Source organism: Orbicella franksi, chromosome 14 (genome assembly GCF_964199315.1).
Source record: "Orbicella franksi chromosome 14, jaOrbFran1.1, whole genome shotgun sequence".
NCBI classification, from domain to species: Eukaryota; Metazoa; Cnidaria; class Anthozoa; order Scleractinia; family Merulinidae; genus Orbicella; species Orbicella franksi.
The window spans coordinates 13627714-13645239 of NC_138158.1; the positions used below are offsets into that span (position 1 = coordinate 13627714).

The 17526-nt window shown below is 40.6% G+C and overlaps 2 protein-coding genes across 2 annotated transcripts in view; one reads left to right on the forward strand and one right to left on the reverse strand.

The window, feature by feature from the left end:
* Window positions 1-13114, forward strand: part of LOC145467656 (uncharacterized) — a 107871-nt gene extending 94757 nt beyond the window's left edge. The window contains exons 44-52 of the mRNA XM_081451237.1: window positions 530-841; window positions 991-1370; window positions 2389-2676; window positions 3044-3314; window positions 4670-5007; window positions 8930-9055; window positions 9854-10005; window positions 10944-11079; window positions 11504-13114. Of these exons, the coding sequence (XP_081307363.1) occupies window positions 530-841; window positions 991-1370; window positions 2389-2676; window positions 3044-3314; window positions 4670-5007; window positions 8930-9055; window positions 9854-10005; window positions 10944-11079; window positions 11504-11578 (2078 nt within the window). The 3' untranslated portion in view covers window positions 11579-13114. The remainder of the gene's footprint in view (window positions 1-529; window positions 842-990; window positions 1371-2388; window positions 2677-3043; window positions 3315-4669; window positions 5008-8929; window positions 9056-9853; window positions 10006-10943; window positions 11080-11503) is intronic.
* An 89-nt stretch (window positions 13115-13203) lies between these two features.
* Window positions 13204-14786, reverse strand: LOC145467241 (ankyrin repeat and SOCS box protein 16-like). The gene is made up of 2 exons (XM_081450793.1): window positions 14265-14786; window positions 13204-13581 (listed from the first exon to the last, which is right to left on the reverse strand). The coding sequence occupies exons 1-2, from the start codon at window positions 14784-14786 to the stop codon at window positions 13204-13206; spliced, it is 900 nt and encodes a 299-aa protein (XP_081306919.1).
* Between the last annotated feature and the right edge of the window lie 2740 nt (window positions 14787-17526).

The following is a 17526-nucleotide window of genomic DNA, read 5'->3' on the forward strand; positions in this document are numbered from 1 at the left end:
GAACGATTGCAATATTTTTGTGTTGAAATGTTACTTGCGTTTGGCTGGGCCTTTACAGTGCCAGTAGATAAGCCAAGTTTTATATCGGTTGCCCTATACATGTTATTTTTTCCTTCATTTCTACTGAAAAAATGACGCCATTTTCTGAGTGTAGGTAGGACATTGAATTTGACTCCTTCACGTCTTCCTTCGCTCCCTGTGCCATTTTGGATGACAATACTTGGCGGAACTCAAAATAACCTCTGTGTCAGACATCCACAGTTCTTATTATTGAACAATGATTGTGAAAATATAACTTTCTGTATTAAAATTAAACTTTTTTTCAAAAAAAAAAAAAAATGTCCATATGTGGTAATGAAAAAAGAAAGATATCGCCCATTGACCAAGGGATTACATCAGTGGTCTCAACACTCCTTCATAATTCACTTTCTGTGTTCGGTAGCTCACAGCTACTTTGATTTGTTTTAATGTTTGCGCTAACACACACATAAGTAGCTAAATCTGTTCCTGTCTATTTTCATTCTTTTAGCTCCCACCAAGTATCTTAATGGAAAGCTTAAGGATGCCACAAAGTACGCTGTCTTTCAACGGTCTTTTTCGGCGGATGGTGATTATGAAGACGAGGGATTTGTCGAATTCAAGACCGCTAGGGACAACACGGGTCTAATCGTGGGAATAGTTGTATCGCTTGTTGTTGTAGTAGCGGTAATTGCAGTTGGCATTTTCATCTATCGTCGACGACAAAACAGTGCTCGAGACGAAGAAGATGGAGAAATGCCTCTGAAGCCTCGTAAAAGGACTCTGACAAACAGAATCCGAGGACGAGGTTCAGGCGCTTTCGGTAAGTCACGTTTACAGTATCCTTGTCACGCTCCATCGTGACAATGTGTTTAACATGCGTTTCGTAGTGTAGGCTCACTTTTGGGTCACACGCTCCTTTTTGTTATGTGAACACGAATTGAGAAATTGTCTTAATTTCCCAATATCCAGACAACCCCAACCACAACCCTGGAGAGGCGATACCTGTGGAGGAATTTGAGGAACACGTGCGACGCCTACACGCCAACGGCGATCTTTTGTTCTCTCAAGAGTACAGCGCCCTCCGTCCTTCAGCAGAATTCACTTGGAATGCTACCTTAGCTCAGGAGAACAGATACAAGAACCGCTACAATAACATTGTTGCGTATGACCACAGCCGTGTGCATCTCACGCCGGTAACAGGTGTGCCAGGCTCCGATTATATCAACGCCAACTATCTTGATGGTTATCAGAAAAAGAAGGCGTACATCGCTACTCAGGGACCCCTCCCTGAGACCACAGATGACTTCTGGAGAATGGTCTGGGAACAAGGGACTAAGACTATTGTCATGGTTCGTATTTATGGACTCTTCAGTGCGCCTTAACGTATTTAACAGAAGCGGATATCTAATAAAAACAGACTATGATTGATTTGCTATTAAGGAATGTTCAGCACTTGAACTTTAAGTTGAGGTTATATTTAAGCAGTAGAACACTTTTTCCGTGTTTACATGCCTCATCTAAACACGAGGAGGGTTGGGAGAATTCGAGACAGTTTTCGGGTTTGCATAACGTTCGAGAATTCTTCCAGTCCCCCCGAGTGTGTAGATGAGGCTGTGTCAACATGGAAAAATTATAAAATAATTCTCAAAAATTCGCGCGAATCTAAAACGTCACAACCGTGTTTACATACTCTCATCTAAACACACCTATCGACCAATGAGAGCGCGCGTAGTAGCTCAATTATTTTATAATGTGACATTAGAGATTTTCTGTCGTGTGACCGGGCTTTTAGCCAGGACGGAGAGGTGGATTCTATATGGTAACAGTGGGTAAGTTCATGAATACGTTGCAGAGGCTGGAATCGTGTTTTGGTACCACTTAGGCCGGGTGTATTACCGTTTCAAACTTTTACGTTTCCGTCGTATTATTTCAAATCTTAGGGTACGTTTTCAAAGAGTTAAGTTGTATCTAAGACTAAAAGTAGTTATGAAGAAATCATTTCTATCTGTTGTCACAATTGTCATCATCATTATCATCATCTACTTTTCCCATTATTACTCGTCTATAAAGGAGTGTTGGTATTGGCACCTAAAAGGGTAAAAATAAGTCATGTCCAAGGAAATATATTCTTTTACCCTAAAGGGCTGTTTTACCTAATGTCACATTTCAAAATTTCTGTTTCAGATTTTGGAGTTTGTATATTTTTTTTCAACTGCATGAAGCCGTTCTCTTTTTTCAGATATCTATCTTGCGCTACTTTTACTTTCCGCTATATCACATACGTTTTTCTTCTGCTCATTATTGTCTCCTTTCCGTTGTCTGTACAGTGTTTGCTTGTTAAATCTCAAATCCTGTCTGTTCGTCCAGGTGACAAACTTGGAAGAGCGAGGTCGTGTTAAGTGCTATCAGTACTGGCCGTCTGAAGGCGGAGAGGCTTATGGTGACATTCAAGTATCGCTAATGCAGACTGTTGAGCTCAGTGATTTTACTATCCGCACACTGTGTTTGAAGAAATCCAATAGCAGAACTGAGCGGACGGTGAATCAGTATCATTACACGATATGGCCTGACCACGGTGTTCCTACTTGCGCTACTTCAGTGCTTACGTTTGTTAGGAAAGCTTCTGGTGCTAATCCACCTGATGCGGGTCCTATGGTAAGTTACCGTCAAACCTTATAAGGACGATACTAACAGGCTAAAACTGAGCGCAGAGAATGCGTCCCCTCCTTACAGTTTTGAGTGAAAAATGAGACTGATCGCAGTCTTCCTAGGTAGTCGCTCTCTGACCTTCAATGATACAATCTCAAAGTCTAGATAACTCCAAAGTTTTTGTTACTGGTGTAGACGTTCTTTGTTACCCCATATTGCTTTTTCGGTAGCTTACTGGGAAATCATAGCCTGCCCTGTCGTTTGCAATGGATATTTAAAATATTTTGACTGCTTCTAATATAACGTTAATTAAGTTGTCAAACAACTGAGAAGAAGTCAAGCTCGTTGCTAATGGCTCACGTGGTTCTTTCAGGTTGTTCACTGCAGTGCCGGTGTAGGGAGGACTGGTACGTTCATCGTGGTAGATTCCATGCTGCAGCGCATAGCTGCTGAGAAAACAGTGGACGTGTTTGGATTTGTTATGTCGTTACGACGTGACAGAAACATCATGGTCCAAGTAGAAGAACAGTACATTTTTATTCATGACGTTGTGCTGGAGGCCATCCATGCCGGATACACTGAGATACGAGCAAATGATCTTAGAGCCCACATTAAAGACCTCATGCAAGTCAATCCAGCTAGCGGTGAGTATTTCTCTCTGTCTAGTGCCAACTGCGCGATCTCACGATCTTGTTATAACAGGCAGTATGTGGCACTTTACAACGCCGTTGCGAACGGTACTAGTTGCAACGTAGATGATAGTAAACAACTCATCGCTAACTTTCCGAGAAGTAACATGCATCTGGTGTTAATTACTTCTTTTTATCGCTAGACGAGTTGCGGATGGGGGTGTTACAGGCACTTTTACCGCTCTTGTTATCATTGTGATATCACAGTTCAGATAACTGTGTGCGGCGGGCTCTCTTAGGTCGTCCATATTCCTTTATAGCGTTTCGTGCGTAATCGCTAAACGATGGATTTACAAGGTACATCTGCCAAAGACTAGAAAGTCGTGAGACCCGTGGCGTGAAGTAAGCTATAATTGGAGGTAAATTTTTCTTAATCGATGCACAAACATTCCCAAGTAGAAAGTCTACGTCCGGCCAGGTGGTGCGTACCACTGGAGCTTATCTCAGTTTCCGTGGCATTAAGCTCTAGGAGTATTTCTACTCGCCCCTGGATGGGATGCTAGACAATCACAGGGTTAGTCTCTGCAAAAACTTCGCAGGTAGCCATTCATACACCTGGGTGGGGAAAGTGTGTTGTCCAAGCCGGAACACAACACACTGACTCCAGAGTCCATCCATTAGGCCACCGTGCCTCCCAACTAGCACTGTTATTGTTTATTATATGGCTAGCTCCGTGAGGGGGCAAGATGAATCAAATCCTGCGCTGTGGTTGGCTACCCGAGCGGGCAAGATGGAGCTATCTTGCCTGCTCGGGACTACCCGCCGTGTCCCGCAAGAAAAATTTATTCGAAAGCCATATAATAAATTCTTTATTGACTAAGCTTGTTCGGTCAAGATGGCTGGATGTTGGCCTCGTTTTTTTGCGAGTTTATGGACCTCGACTCCGTCTCGGCCCATAAACACCCAAAAAAAAAAGAACTTGGCCAATATCCAGCCATCTTGACCTCACACTTGGTCAATAACCCATACTTAGTATAAATCTACTAGCTATCTATCACGAATGTCGTTTTCTTATTGGCTACGCTACTCTCTATCTACAACAGAATGGATAGTGTGCGCTCGTTAACAAACTGACGGCCGCTTCTTTGCTTCTCAAAGTGTCTGTGAAGAGGATTTAGATTAAAGTTTTAAACCGCTAGTGGATTTATACTAAAGCTATTATATTATTCGCTCTCGATTTCTGTGCGTGGGTGCAGCCAGAGTCAACTACCAGGCGATAAAAATCGAGAGCGAGTAATGTAATTGTTAAGTAGACACCAGTAGGGAGACTTTATTACCTGGCATCAATGTATATGGTCTGCATTTTTTAGGTCAGACAGAAATGGATGAGGAGTTTGTCCGTTTAGGACGCGGCGGTAATGCTACTCAAGTCAAGTCCCAGAGTGCCAACATGGTCTACAACAAGACAAAAAATCGCTATGCAAACGTTTTGCCGTATGATGACTCGCGTGTCAAACTGAGCGTAATCACTGGTATTGAAGGCTCGGACTACATCAACGCTAGCTTTATCGACGGCTACATGATGAGGGGGGCCTTTGTTGCAACCCAGGCTCCCATACCAGACACCATTCCCGACTTTTGGCGTATGATCTGGGAACAAGAGTCTTCCACCATAGTTATGCTCTCCAAAGAGACCGAAAGTGGCAAGGTACACCTAATTTCCGATAATTTCTAGTCCGTCGTGTCTGGTTTAGTAGCAATCTTAATATACTCCAGTAGTTAGCTTAGGAACAAGCTCCTCGCCTACTCGCAGGGGCGGATCTAGGGGAAGGGTGCAGGGGGTGCGCCCCCTCCCCCCTTCTGAGATGAAGCCTTCATCTTCGTATTCGGGTTTAAAATTTGTTTACCTCTAGCTCACCAGTCAGTTACGCCATTACTTGGTGGTGCACCCCTTCTAAGAAAAATCCTGGATCCACCCCTGCTTAGGGGATAGAAAGGGAAAGGGGACAAGGCCTTCTCCCTCTGTTCTGTGCATACCCCGGGTGTACAAGATATTTGCAGACTATCTTGTGGTTCAAGAAATAGAGGGGTCGAAAGCGGAGCATTTAATTTACTTATTTCCTGAGAGCTGTATTACACCTACAACTTAGTAATTGTTTGTTTAGTGTTTTTGGCTAATAATATAGATACAGCGATATATTACAGCGTTAAAGGAAATAATCTTTCGGTTATTTATGACCAGGGAAACTTAAAAGAGAAGGTCACTCCAGAAACCGTGTATTTTTTTCCATCACCAATAAAAAGTTCACATTGAGTTGAGTTACTCACCGTTGTTTTAGCTTCTGAAGTGGATGCGATCCCAATGAAAAAGAAGTGAAAAGCTCGACACCGGGAGCCGCCATTTTGAAAGGATCTTGCAGGCCAGGCCGCATATCCGTGACGTCACTCTGTGCGAATTGGCGCGAAGCTCAAAGGCTGAAGCTCTTCCTTTCTGTTCTAAATTCTTTTATTCAGTTGTGAGCTAAAATGTTCGGCCCCAGGCTGTAAAACCCGAACCGAAAAGGATAGGGAAAGTGGAGTGACTTTCCTTAATTTGCCAGCAAAGAACAAAAAATTGCCAAAGAAGTGGTTCCAATAGCTACGTCGGGATCGGATGAGAGATTCATGCAAAAAAACTCGAAAATGTGTATGTGTCCAACGAGCATTTCACAGACGACTTTTTCAAAACTGAATACCGATTTGAGCTTGTGGGTGGAAACACAAGAAAGAGGTCATTGAAGAAAAATGCATTCCGACAGTTTTTCAACGGAAGGCCCTTGTAAAGGCACGCATTACAAGCGAACGGCGCATCGCAAGGAACGAAGAGGTAGCTATCAGTTACACTTTTCATTTTAAAAAGTAATTTTGCCCGGCAGAACTGTCGGACTTGATTTGGTAAATATTATTTCCGCGCAAGAAATTGAAGCTCCTCGCTGGACTACGGGGCTCAAATTTCAAGAAAAAACCTTGGGTCCAGCTGGCCCCTAAGTCTTCAAGTTTGGTCGCCAGCACAAGTATTTTAGTCGCCAAAAATTTTCGACCCTTCAAGCTTAATATATTTTCAAGAAATACGCGCTTGAACGGCGTGAATCGCGGGTCAGTTTCATGTATAATCAGTTTGCCGCTTTTCTTCTACAATAACTGGGGAAATGGCTAAATGAAGTTCTTTTCTTCATTTACCAGTCTTACCAGTATTTATAAAAAAGCTTCCATGTTGCAAGCTTCAATTCATTGTTTTTCGTAGCCTGGCGCTAGGTTTTTCGTGTTTTCGTTTTCATTGATGCATAGCGACTGCACGCGTTTTTTGGGTGAATTTATTAAATTTCTTAGGGTACTGTGGGAACTTCAAATGCCCAGCAGATTTCTTTAAAATTACAAGTCAGACTAACCCGCTACGGTTTTCTTTTATCGAAAAAGTATTTTTTTCGATTTATGAATCTCTTGTGTGGGCCAAAATCAGAGCGTGTTTAATAATCGGCCTTAACAGCCAGGGATGAGTTAAAAATCCTTACAAATTTTTAAATGCTGTCTAATTTGATTTGGAGTACATCGGAAGAAGTAGTTAATTGTACATCATCAGTCCTATCTATATATCGACAATTACCGATAACAAGTCCTGCTATAGCGAAATCCGATATCCGCATGTAAATAATATTTTATCTGAAATGTGTTACAATTTGTTTTCAACTTTCCTTCAGCTTGTTTACGCATGTAAAAGTTCTGTATACTTTTTTCTTCTATCCAAAATCTATTACATATGCTTAGCTTTCCAACAATACAAATGACAATTCGCACAATAATTCTTAGGTAATGATAGGCAGGGGTTTCAATAAAAGCCGGTTACCGGCTGTCTCCCGCCGCCTGTAGGACCTCTTACCGCCGTCTGTTTGGATTTCAGTGATGAAAATAAAAATGATATTAATAAAACAAAGCAAATGTAACAACAACGGCGACCACTGAATTTTTTAAATGCTACAAAAACGCGGGTAAACTAACGTTCCAAAGAAATAGCGTACATGTTTGTAGTCGCCGATCAGTGGTATCACTGTTCATCTCAGGATACCTAAGACATCTGAATGATTTAATCATATGATTTAACTTTTCATTATTTTATGATTATTGAATAACTTAATAATCAACCGTGGGAGAATCAATGAAAAGTTGAAAATGAGGTTTGGTTTTGTAAGAATATTAGTAGAAAGAATTTTGTTGTAAAGTTTATCTCATTTCATTTTTTTCTGAAGAGTCAAAAACCTGTTTGTTGCCATGTTTGTACATTTGAATGAGTAGCAGAGAGGTTGTACTTGTTTTAAGAGAGGACTTCAAAGAAATTACTGCCTGAGTGGATATCAAGTGTCACAGAGAGATATCTGCCTAGAAAGGTATTCAAAATGCACCTCTTTGCATCAAAAAATTATTAGTTTGTCAAAGAAAAAAAAATCCTGCTTTGTGGTCAATAAAAATGCCCATCAACAGCACGCTTTTTGATGCCCAGAACGCTAGAAATCGCATTTCCGAGCTTCTAGATTTCAAATTTTTGGGGGGGAGCATGCCCCCAGACCCCCCTACGGGAAAGGGGCCCCTTTACTGGTCACAGCCGCCTATTACACCTTCAGTGGCCGCTTATGACTAATGTTATTGAAACCCCTGGATAAGGAATGTCGTCAATTTCACATTTCACGTCAAAGACGTCGATTTCACTTCGCATCTTACATGTAAAGTCACTGCGTATTTCACAAAAGTCCACGTAGTAAATACATGTAAAGAAACCTAGGCAAACACGTACGAGCACGAGCAAAATGGATCCAAATTTTATAAGTAAAAACACAGACTTGTGAGGTGGAAAGCATTCGCCCGATTTTAACACACCTTCGAAAACTTGTTAGTTTCTGTGATGCCTGCTAGAACTCCCTCCGCATTGAACCACCAGTAAAATAAAAATGGAGACAAATCAGATCGAAAGCACTAAACTGGGGGTTTATTTAAGCCACCAGTTCAATTCTGAGAGCAATTTACAATTAACAATAAACTTCCTCTTGCGCTAACTGCGTCCATTGCAATTGTACTGCAAAATGTACCTTCCATCTTGGTGACCTACTCGGCAACAAACACGTTCTCTTTGTATCGGCATGGTTGCACATCTCTCACAAGTACACCACAGAGCATTTTCCAACCGATCGTTCCATTCACCTTGATAATTATCTCCCGCGGAATCACTAGCACGTTCTGGCTTCAAGAGCAGCCATACTAAAACCCAAAAGAACAAACACATTCTCGGACGGAATGACGTGACGGATATGCGGCCTGGCCAGCAAGATCCTTTCAAAATGGCGGCTCCCGGTGTCGAACTTTTCACTTCTTTTTCATTTTGATCGCATCCATTTCAGAAGCTAAAACAACGGTGAGTAACTGAACTCAATGTGAACTTTTTATTGGTGATGGAAAATAATACACGGTTTTTGGAGTGACCTTCTCCTTTAAACTAAACGTGAGTGCAAAACATGATACAAATTGAGACTATCACGCGTCTAATTAAGATAATTTCAATGTAGCTGTCATGTTGATATGTTATATCGTGTGTGCACATTCAGGTCAAGGTGCACCGTTACTGGCCCGCAAAACAACCCGCCAGCATTGGAACTTTGGTGGTGGAAATGACCAACGAAATGGTTTATGACGACTATACTATGAGGGAAATAAAACTCACCAATACCAAGGTATCGTTATGGCTACCACAATGTGTTTATTTTTTTTATGTCTGTTCTGTTTAATCCGTTTTCTTTCAGAACGTTTTAAAGCAGAAAATCATAGCCTGATGCGAACACGAGAGTTGGACGAATTCGAGAATTATACCAAATCAGCAAGTACAGACAATTAAAACTGACCTTATAGAAAAATGAAATAGTTCGAAAACGTAAGACTCATAAAGATTAGACTTCGTCGATTTCAGATTAAAACTTCTTATTTTTTGTATTAAGTACCTCTTACTAACCAAGTTCGAGGTCCTTGCTGTAAGTTACGGGGAAAACGAGGATCCGTAACTTACAGTACGGACCGAGAAGACGAGGTTAGTGAGATGTTTATTATATCTCTACTGCGTGTCTGATGGATTCGGGAACGGTTTCTATTTAAAAGAAACGGCTTCAAATTTCTGACGCACGTCGAAAGCAAATTAACGAGTCAAGCTGAAATCGTTGTTAAGTCGTTAACACGTTTTAATGCACAATTTAAAGTAGAAGAAAGTTTTAAACTTATATATATGTTTATATACATTTATATATATTTGTATATAAGTTAAGTACACTTGGCGAAACATTTTGGCAACAAAAACAGCTTTAAATTTTGACCAATCACAGCGCGCGTAGTAACTGAGAGATATAATAAAATACAAGTATTAGACATGAATTAAAATGGACGTCGTGCCTCTTAAAAATATTTAACAGAGCAACATAACGTTGTTGGATAATGATATAATTATGCAGTGTGCTGTATAAACTGTGTTGTTAACGTATTAGGAGAGTGCATCTCGAGTGGTTCGTCAGTACCACTACACTGGATGGCCTGATGTTGGCTCTCCAGACTCAGGTACAGGATTGATCGATATTATTGGCCAAGTACAACGGTGGCAGCAGCAGTCAGGCAATACTACGATCACTGTACACTGCAGGTGAGTACCATGCGCTGTTAATTCACAACAGTTGGCACCATAATTTATGTCTGATTAAGATAATCATTAGGACATCTCCCAGTTGCCTTTTGTCTTTGTACCAAAACGAATCTTCTTGCAACATGTGTTTTAACTCTAAGTTCATTTACATGTAAATCAATCTCAGTTTTAGTTGAATGACTTCGCTCGAAGACTTTGTTTGAAACTAAGGCAAAAATCAACTCGGAAATGGTCAATTTGAGCACTTGTTCATCCAGTTATTCATCCATGAGCTGGTTGTTCAGTTGTCGACCATTCCTTGACTAGGCCGTCACCTTGAAATGACTCCAAATCGAGCCCGAACATTCTGCAGCAAAGAATAAGCTTTAGTTAGTCACTGTATCAACGCTTTTCTGTCTATTTCTAATACTGCCATTAGTCTTTGCCAACACTGAGTTGCTCCAACGTTTGGGCGTCGGTCAGATGTGTGCAACTGAGAGTAAAGAGTAATTTAGGGAAAACACAGGGTTTTGGAACATGAATGAACCTTGACTATGGAGTCAGGGTGTGGTGTACATTTTGAATTACTGCGGGCTAAAAATTGAAGAAAGTCTATTTAATCCCTTAATATTCGTGGCGATTTGACCTTTTCAAAAATTTTTTTTTTTTGAGGAAATGTCTCCAAGTGAACGCGTAAAATAGCATTTCAGAGCCTCTCAATTTCAAACATTTTTGGGGGGTAGCATACCCCAGACCTCCCTAGAGGCTTGTGCCTTCGGCATTCGAATTGGTGCCAGCCGTCTTCCTTATGAAACTAGCCCTCTACTCCCTTAAATTAATAAGAACCTGCCTTACTGGCTGTAATCGACAATGAACATGTGAAGCAGTTACAGCTAGAATGCCGTATCGTTTGACTTAAGGTGGCTCCAATGTTGTTTCTTCTTCTTTTCCTTGACCAGTGCTGGGGTCGGTCGAACAGGAGTATTCTGTGCCCTCAGTATTTTGATAGAGCGATTGAAGAGTGAGGGTGTGGTGGATGTCTTCCAGACTGTCAAGCAGCTGAGAGCTCAGAGACCCGCCATGGTGCAGACCAAGGTATGTCCTCCTTTTGTGAATAACGTAACCTGCGATTTGGCATCTTTTTGTTCTCGTGGTAGTTGGGAGAGGAAAAAATGAACGCCTGATCGCATGTTAGAAATAACAAGTTATTCCTAAAGTTCCTAGGCTGTTGGTATGTACTGATAAAAATGGTAAGATTTACGGGTTTATAAACTCACTAGAGGCTAGCTTTTCACTCTCATTTTCGCCAGTGGGTTGTGTCTGTCTCCTGGTCACGTTACGGTTATGGCCTGAACCACAGTTTGTAAGGAGACCATTGCGATGAACAATATAAAACTAAACCTGCAGTGTGAGTGATAACAATGAGGCAGTAGAGAAGAAGTGTCTATTGTCCTTAATTTGTCTTGACCTTTATCATTCTTTGATGACTGGATTTTGACTTGATTTGTTTCTATTCTAGGAGCAGTACGAGTTTGTATACTCTGCCCTCAGTGAGTATCTGGACTCTTTTGATGCGTACAGTAATTTCGAATAACTGCACTGAATTAAGAGGTGGATCAGTTTGTTACTCCTTTGAAGAACGTCAGTTTTTTTCCTCTCCAATAATTCAATTAACTAAAAACATCACTTCGAGCAAGTGACAGTTTTGGAAACGTAATGCTTTGCACATATCACAGTAAAAAAAAAGGTAGTACAATGAATTTTCAATCATTATGTTATCAAATATATCCGCTACCGATTTTAAAATTCTTAAATGCGATAGGAATCGGACGTTGTCGCCTCCTACATGCGATGAAGATTTGACTGTTTTCACTTCATAAATCTACTTCATAATTATCAGTTATGTAGAAAGTAATCGTCATAGCAGTTACGCGTTGTATTGTAAAAAAATAAGTAGATACTTTTTTAATATCAAAATAATCCAGCAACTTTTGCAAATTTTCGCATATTAGTGATAATTGTGCAATTTCAAAGAAGTATTTAATAGGATGAATACACAACGGCTTTTTTCAGAGGAACGGAATTGATTATCACTGCATTCTGATACACCACATATTTGTCCAACAATAATATTTCAAGCGTAAACGCTTTGCGTGTAGATAGCGTTGTTGATATAATCAATTTGTGGACTTAATTCAGAATTTTGATATTTTTGTCTTCTCATTTAAACTAGAAAGGAAGACACTTTTCCATGGAATTGTAGTTTTTGTATAGATCACTTTCCACCTCAAACTCGAGAGCGGAAATATAATAAGTTAATGAGTTGTTTTTGTTAATCAATATAAACACGTGATCTCTGAAGTTCAAAACCTAAACCCTTGGCTGCCGTCAATCTTAATTACAGTTTCGACCCTAAAGCCCACGCATTTTCGGTTAGTAGCTACCAATCGCTCGAGCTTTGGACAAGATTTAAACGAGAACCAGAAAATCCTGGTTTCGGTTTAATTGTGCTCATAATTTGAGTTCAATTGTGGTTTCTAAATATTCGTAGAGGTAGTAACCGCTGTGACTATTTCGCCCAGAGGTCTCGATTCTAACCAAAAAGATCGCGGTCTCTGAGAACGCAATTGTTGCAATCAAGACGACAACAGACTAAAAACAGAAACAAACAAAATGGATCGAAATCTAACCACAGACGTGACTTTTTGGACCCGTTGAAGTAAACCTCTGTTTCCTGAGAGGTCTGCTAAGGTGATTAAAGGCAGCGAAGCACGAAGCCGTTGATTAAGCAGAGTTCGCGTGTCATTGAAAGGCACAGTAATGTGCTCTATACTATTGATAATACCGTAGCTATTTTTTACCCCTAGGCGAAATATTTTATATTTTTGTAATCGGCATAAGCAAGTATAAATAAAATAGTAAAGCAATTCGGCAATGTCGTTTTGTACCATGCTATGTTAAAAAGGTAAGCGAAAAATATTATAGTGAGGTAGAACCGGCAGGGCCGTGATTTTTCAGTCTGCCCAATTATAAATGTTATCAATTGAATAAGAGTTATCTTTCTTTGTAAAATTTTTATTGTATTATTACTGATAAAATAAAATAAAAAAGTGGTGAAGGCTTTGTAAAATGATGTTTTTCTTTAATGTCATAAGAACCATTTTTTGAGCCAGCGGGGTACACACTATCTTCGTACAAAAACTGTGTTGCGCAAATCCGTTATAAAACTCTCGGTAGCGTTTTGAAGAGTATTTTGTCTTTAAGGGGCCTTGGGAGAGGTAAATGTTGGACCTTAGTTGTTAGGTCATTTCTTAGTCCCTGTCGCACAGCTAGAAGACACAGATGTTCAAGCCTTGGTGGCATCCTTTCGAGCTGTCTGAGAAAGTTTTTTACTTCTGCAAATCGTGCAACGTGAACAGCGGTTACATTGCCATGGTTGCGGTATCTGATGCTGGCTCCAGCTGCACACAGCAAGGCCGCACACTCTTTCCTCTCGCAATGCATGGCGACGTAATGAAGAGGTGATATACCTTCACTGTCCCTTACGTTAGCACTTGAGCCAAACTTAAGTAAGAGCGCTAACGTGGTGTAGTGTACCTAAAAGAAAGAAAAAAGAAGTCTTTGGAATACTGCTGAAGGAATCGCTAAAAGCTGCGAAAAACGATACAAATAACCTCAACTTGTCGTGCAACATTGTTGCGTTGCAAGTTTTGGGTCGATTTTTCGCGTTTTTCACCTTGCGTGATCAACTTGTCGCGCACCAAAAACATTTGTTTCGGGTTGAAGAAAGTTGTTGCGAAAAGTAGAGCGTGGGTCTACTTTGAGCAACAAATTTTGGCTTTGTTGCTCGTTTTTCATCAAACTTACAAATTGTTATGCAACAAATGTGCTCATGTTGCGCGACAAGTTGAGGGTTTTTGTATCTCGTATTTCGCCGCCTTGAGATCGGAGTTTATAATACAGTAACGTGTTTAATAACGAAATTTAACTGTTCGTAGTAGACACTTGTCGTGTCCCATTGCAAAGCTACGAATGTGCAAGGTTCTTCCGGGTAATTATGTTATTCACATTTGAACTTTTTATGGAATTTGCGCAATATAAATGATATTCAGTATTATCGTTTTCTCTCTTTTATGGAGATTCATAAGGCCTGATTCATATTTGCAAGTGCCTTGGAAACGGGATTATGGGGCCTTATAGAGCGAGGGAGCAAAATACTTAACCCCTCAAACAGGCCGCCAGGGAGTTCTCTTGGCTCGTTTTATCTCCATCAGTCTCACCTTCAGTTTTTCCCGAATTCGAATGCCAGATCGCGTTGCCATTTGTAATGATGTTTCTTGATACGAACTCCGAGCATGGACGTTAGCGCCGTGTTCACATAGAAGAGCCACCAGCTCAGGATAACCATATAAAGCAGCCAGATGAAGGGGGGTGCACTTGGAATGTTGGGTAGGATTTACGTCACATCCAGAATCAAGAAGCAGCTTGGCGCAGTATGTGTTAGCTCCTTGGACCGCGTAATGGAGGGCGGTATAGCCAAAGCTATCTGATCGATCTAATGTCTCTTTATCTTTACAACAATGCTTGCACAGTAGTTTGAGACTGCTATACTCATCATGAGAAGCTGCTATGTGTAGGGCTGTCCTCCCATAAATATCAACACTGGAAATAATTATTGAATCGTCTGATAACAACTTGTGAAGTAAATCTGTTTTTCCAGTAAGTGCTGCGTAGTGAAACTTAGGTAAACCTTGCATGTGTTTTGCCAAATCCTCAAACGGACGTTCATTTGCACGGTTCATGATCGTCTTGCCTCGAGTTTAAAATACTTGATCAGATTTAAATCGAGGTAGGTTCGTAAAAGATCAAGGAGAAAGCCGCTACAGCATTGGCATTTATAAACCAACCACTTCAATGAACTGACCACGCGATCTATAGAAACAGTTAGATTTTAAATACTTCGAAGGTGCTTACGCGCGCAGCGGATCGGAGCGGGGATGCGCGCGCCACAAAGAAATTTCTTTGCTCCGTGTAGTCAGTCTGTCAGTTCTCTTCCTCACACGCTAACCGCACAGAAATCTCTTAAGGTCATTCCCCAGTATTGTACTGCGCATTCCTACTGCGCGTAATTTCCCGCGTGATTAGCGCGCGCGCATCAAAAAATGGCAGCTGCTTCTTCACAGCTGGACCTCGGTCTAGAGGTAAATCGTCATTTTTTCGAAAACGGGTATGGTGACCTATCATTTTTTCTGTTCTTCTGAATCGAATCATAAATTTCTCCATGTAAAATAAATGTGGACCAATTCTCAGTGTAGAACAAGAAACAACCGCCGGAAACGTGAATTTACAACTGAATTTAGCAAGCAATCGTCTCTATAATCATGGTGCTATTATAAGGATTTATTGGGTATTAACAAGATGCTGTTGCTCCTAAACGAACACGGGGACACCTCATTTTTATTTCAAAATTGAAGTTCCTATAATATAAACAATCAATAGACAAAGTTTCCCGGCAAAATTCTCAGTGTAGGTTCTATTTCAGTGGAATGACCTTAATGAAATATAAAAGAATGCTTAGAGTGAACCAAACGTTTCGTGCTTAGCAACGTCTTTCCAGTGGTAGATGATGTTACCAAGAAAAAATGAAGAACGCCTCTGAACACGGTGCAAATCTCGAAGTCGGAAATGGCATGTTGTTCATAGTGCCCATCTTCTCCTGATTAAAATATTCCGGCATGGAGATGACAAGCCACCACTTCTTTCTCTGCCCATCTTGTTAGTTGTTTCCTGAAGCGTTTTCCGAGGGTCAAGGGCACGTCTTTTCTCACCAACATGTATAAAGTGCATAGAAGCGACAGCAAGAAAACAGTAGTTGATGAAGTCATAATGAAGTAACTCAGAAAAATATTCTTGGTGAGTTCGTTGTAAGGGTGGTTAAAATAAGTACTGATGGTATTCTCTTATGGCGGGCTGTCGTCCTCTCCTACAATCTTAACAGTCCCAGCGATAACGGCGAAGGGGTAGAAGGGGTATCGAATGGCGGCAGGGTTCTTTCACAGGTCACAGGTCACAGGTCACAGGTCACAGGTCACCAAAAAATATGTCAAAACGTCATAAACCAGATGTATACAAGTGCGTCCCAAATGTAACTATAACAGCTCTTTTCTGAAAAAAAAAAATCAGCTGTAGCACTGAAATGATAAAAGAAATTGATACAAAGAAAGCCAAGAGTTATTTCTGTTGCAAACATAAATTGTTTGTAGCCTTTCAATATAATATGAAAACGAAAGAGGTTCACACTGATGTTGACAGTGAACCAGGGGGGCCTAGAATCTAGTCTGTCATGTGTCACACACGGCATTTTGATGCATCAAAATGGAGGCTTCTGTATGTTTTGCGAAAGGTGGATAGAATTTGTATTTTTGTGACACATGATTTAGCCTTTGCATCTTCACGTGAAAAGTGATTGTTCCTTTTTTCTGTGAACGTGAAGCTGTTTTCGAATTTTTTGTGATACGTGAAAAGGCTAATTACTTATGCGTGAAATTGTTTTCAGAAGAGGTATAGGGGACCCTCTTGTTTCTGTTTAGTACATACTCGTTGCAAAGATTTCAAAAAAAGATAGAAATAAAACAGTTCAATTTGCTATCATAATGAATTATCTTATTACGATAAAATATATGTAACAATACATGTCTGAAAGCTACATTTCAACCCATTTCGTATATATACCACCCCTAGAAATTTTTTCATTTAAATTATACAGTAAAACATTTTTAGTTAGGGTTTGTTGCGTGGAAAAATCGATAAACCTCTTGGGAATCTCGGAAAATTGTTACATCGCGAGTTTTACTGAGTGCTTTTTGATTGTGACCTGTGACCTGTGACCTGTGACCTGTGAAAGAAACCTGCCGATCGAACGGCCCCATTCAATTTAAAAGTGTTCGCAAAATTTGGCCTTTGCTCGAATTGCCGCAAAAATTAGATAAGTGCTAGCTTGCTCGTACTCGCAACATTTTTGCAAATGCTCGCATGCTCGGATTCTCGTTAATGCCAAAACTGGGAAACATTGGGGAAACATGCACGCACTACAAACGTTTCTGGAAACAACAATTCTTCGCGAGAGGTCAAGGAACCCGCAAAGGTAGAAAGTAATCTAGAGACATAAAGACAAGGAGGAGTATTACAATTACTATTCGACCTTCAGAGCTTGTCAGATCTGGCTGCAATCCTAGAAGCCTCCAAAAGAAGCTTCATTGAGTTGGATCTTTTTCATTCAATCACGACAGCGGGAAATCGGTTCGCAAATCATCGAAACCGAAACTGGAAATGCTTGTTAGACTAAATGCCATGTTGTTTACATTTCCTAAGAATTATATAACCAAAAACCTTTTATGCCACAACACTTCAAAGTCTGGTAGCTTTTAGCTTCTTCTCGTAGTGTTTTCACAACGTTGGGTCAGAAAGTTTTAGATCTCCTTGAGCGTCCACCCACTAAAGGACCTTTCGCTCACTGACTCACTTGAAGCTACGTGACGTAAC

Coding starts and splice junctions, on each gene's coding strand:
- LOC145467241 (XM_081450793.1), bottom strand. CDS start 14,786: ATGAACCGTGCAAATGAACGTCCGTTTGAGGATTTGGCAAAACACATG. Junction 13,582..14,264: donor GAATTCGGGAAAAACTGAAG/GTGAGACTGATG, acceptor TCTTTCTTTTAG/GTACACTACACCACGTTAGC.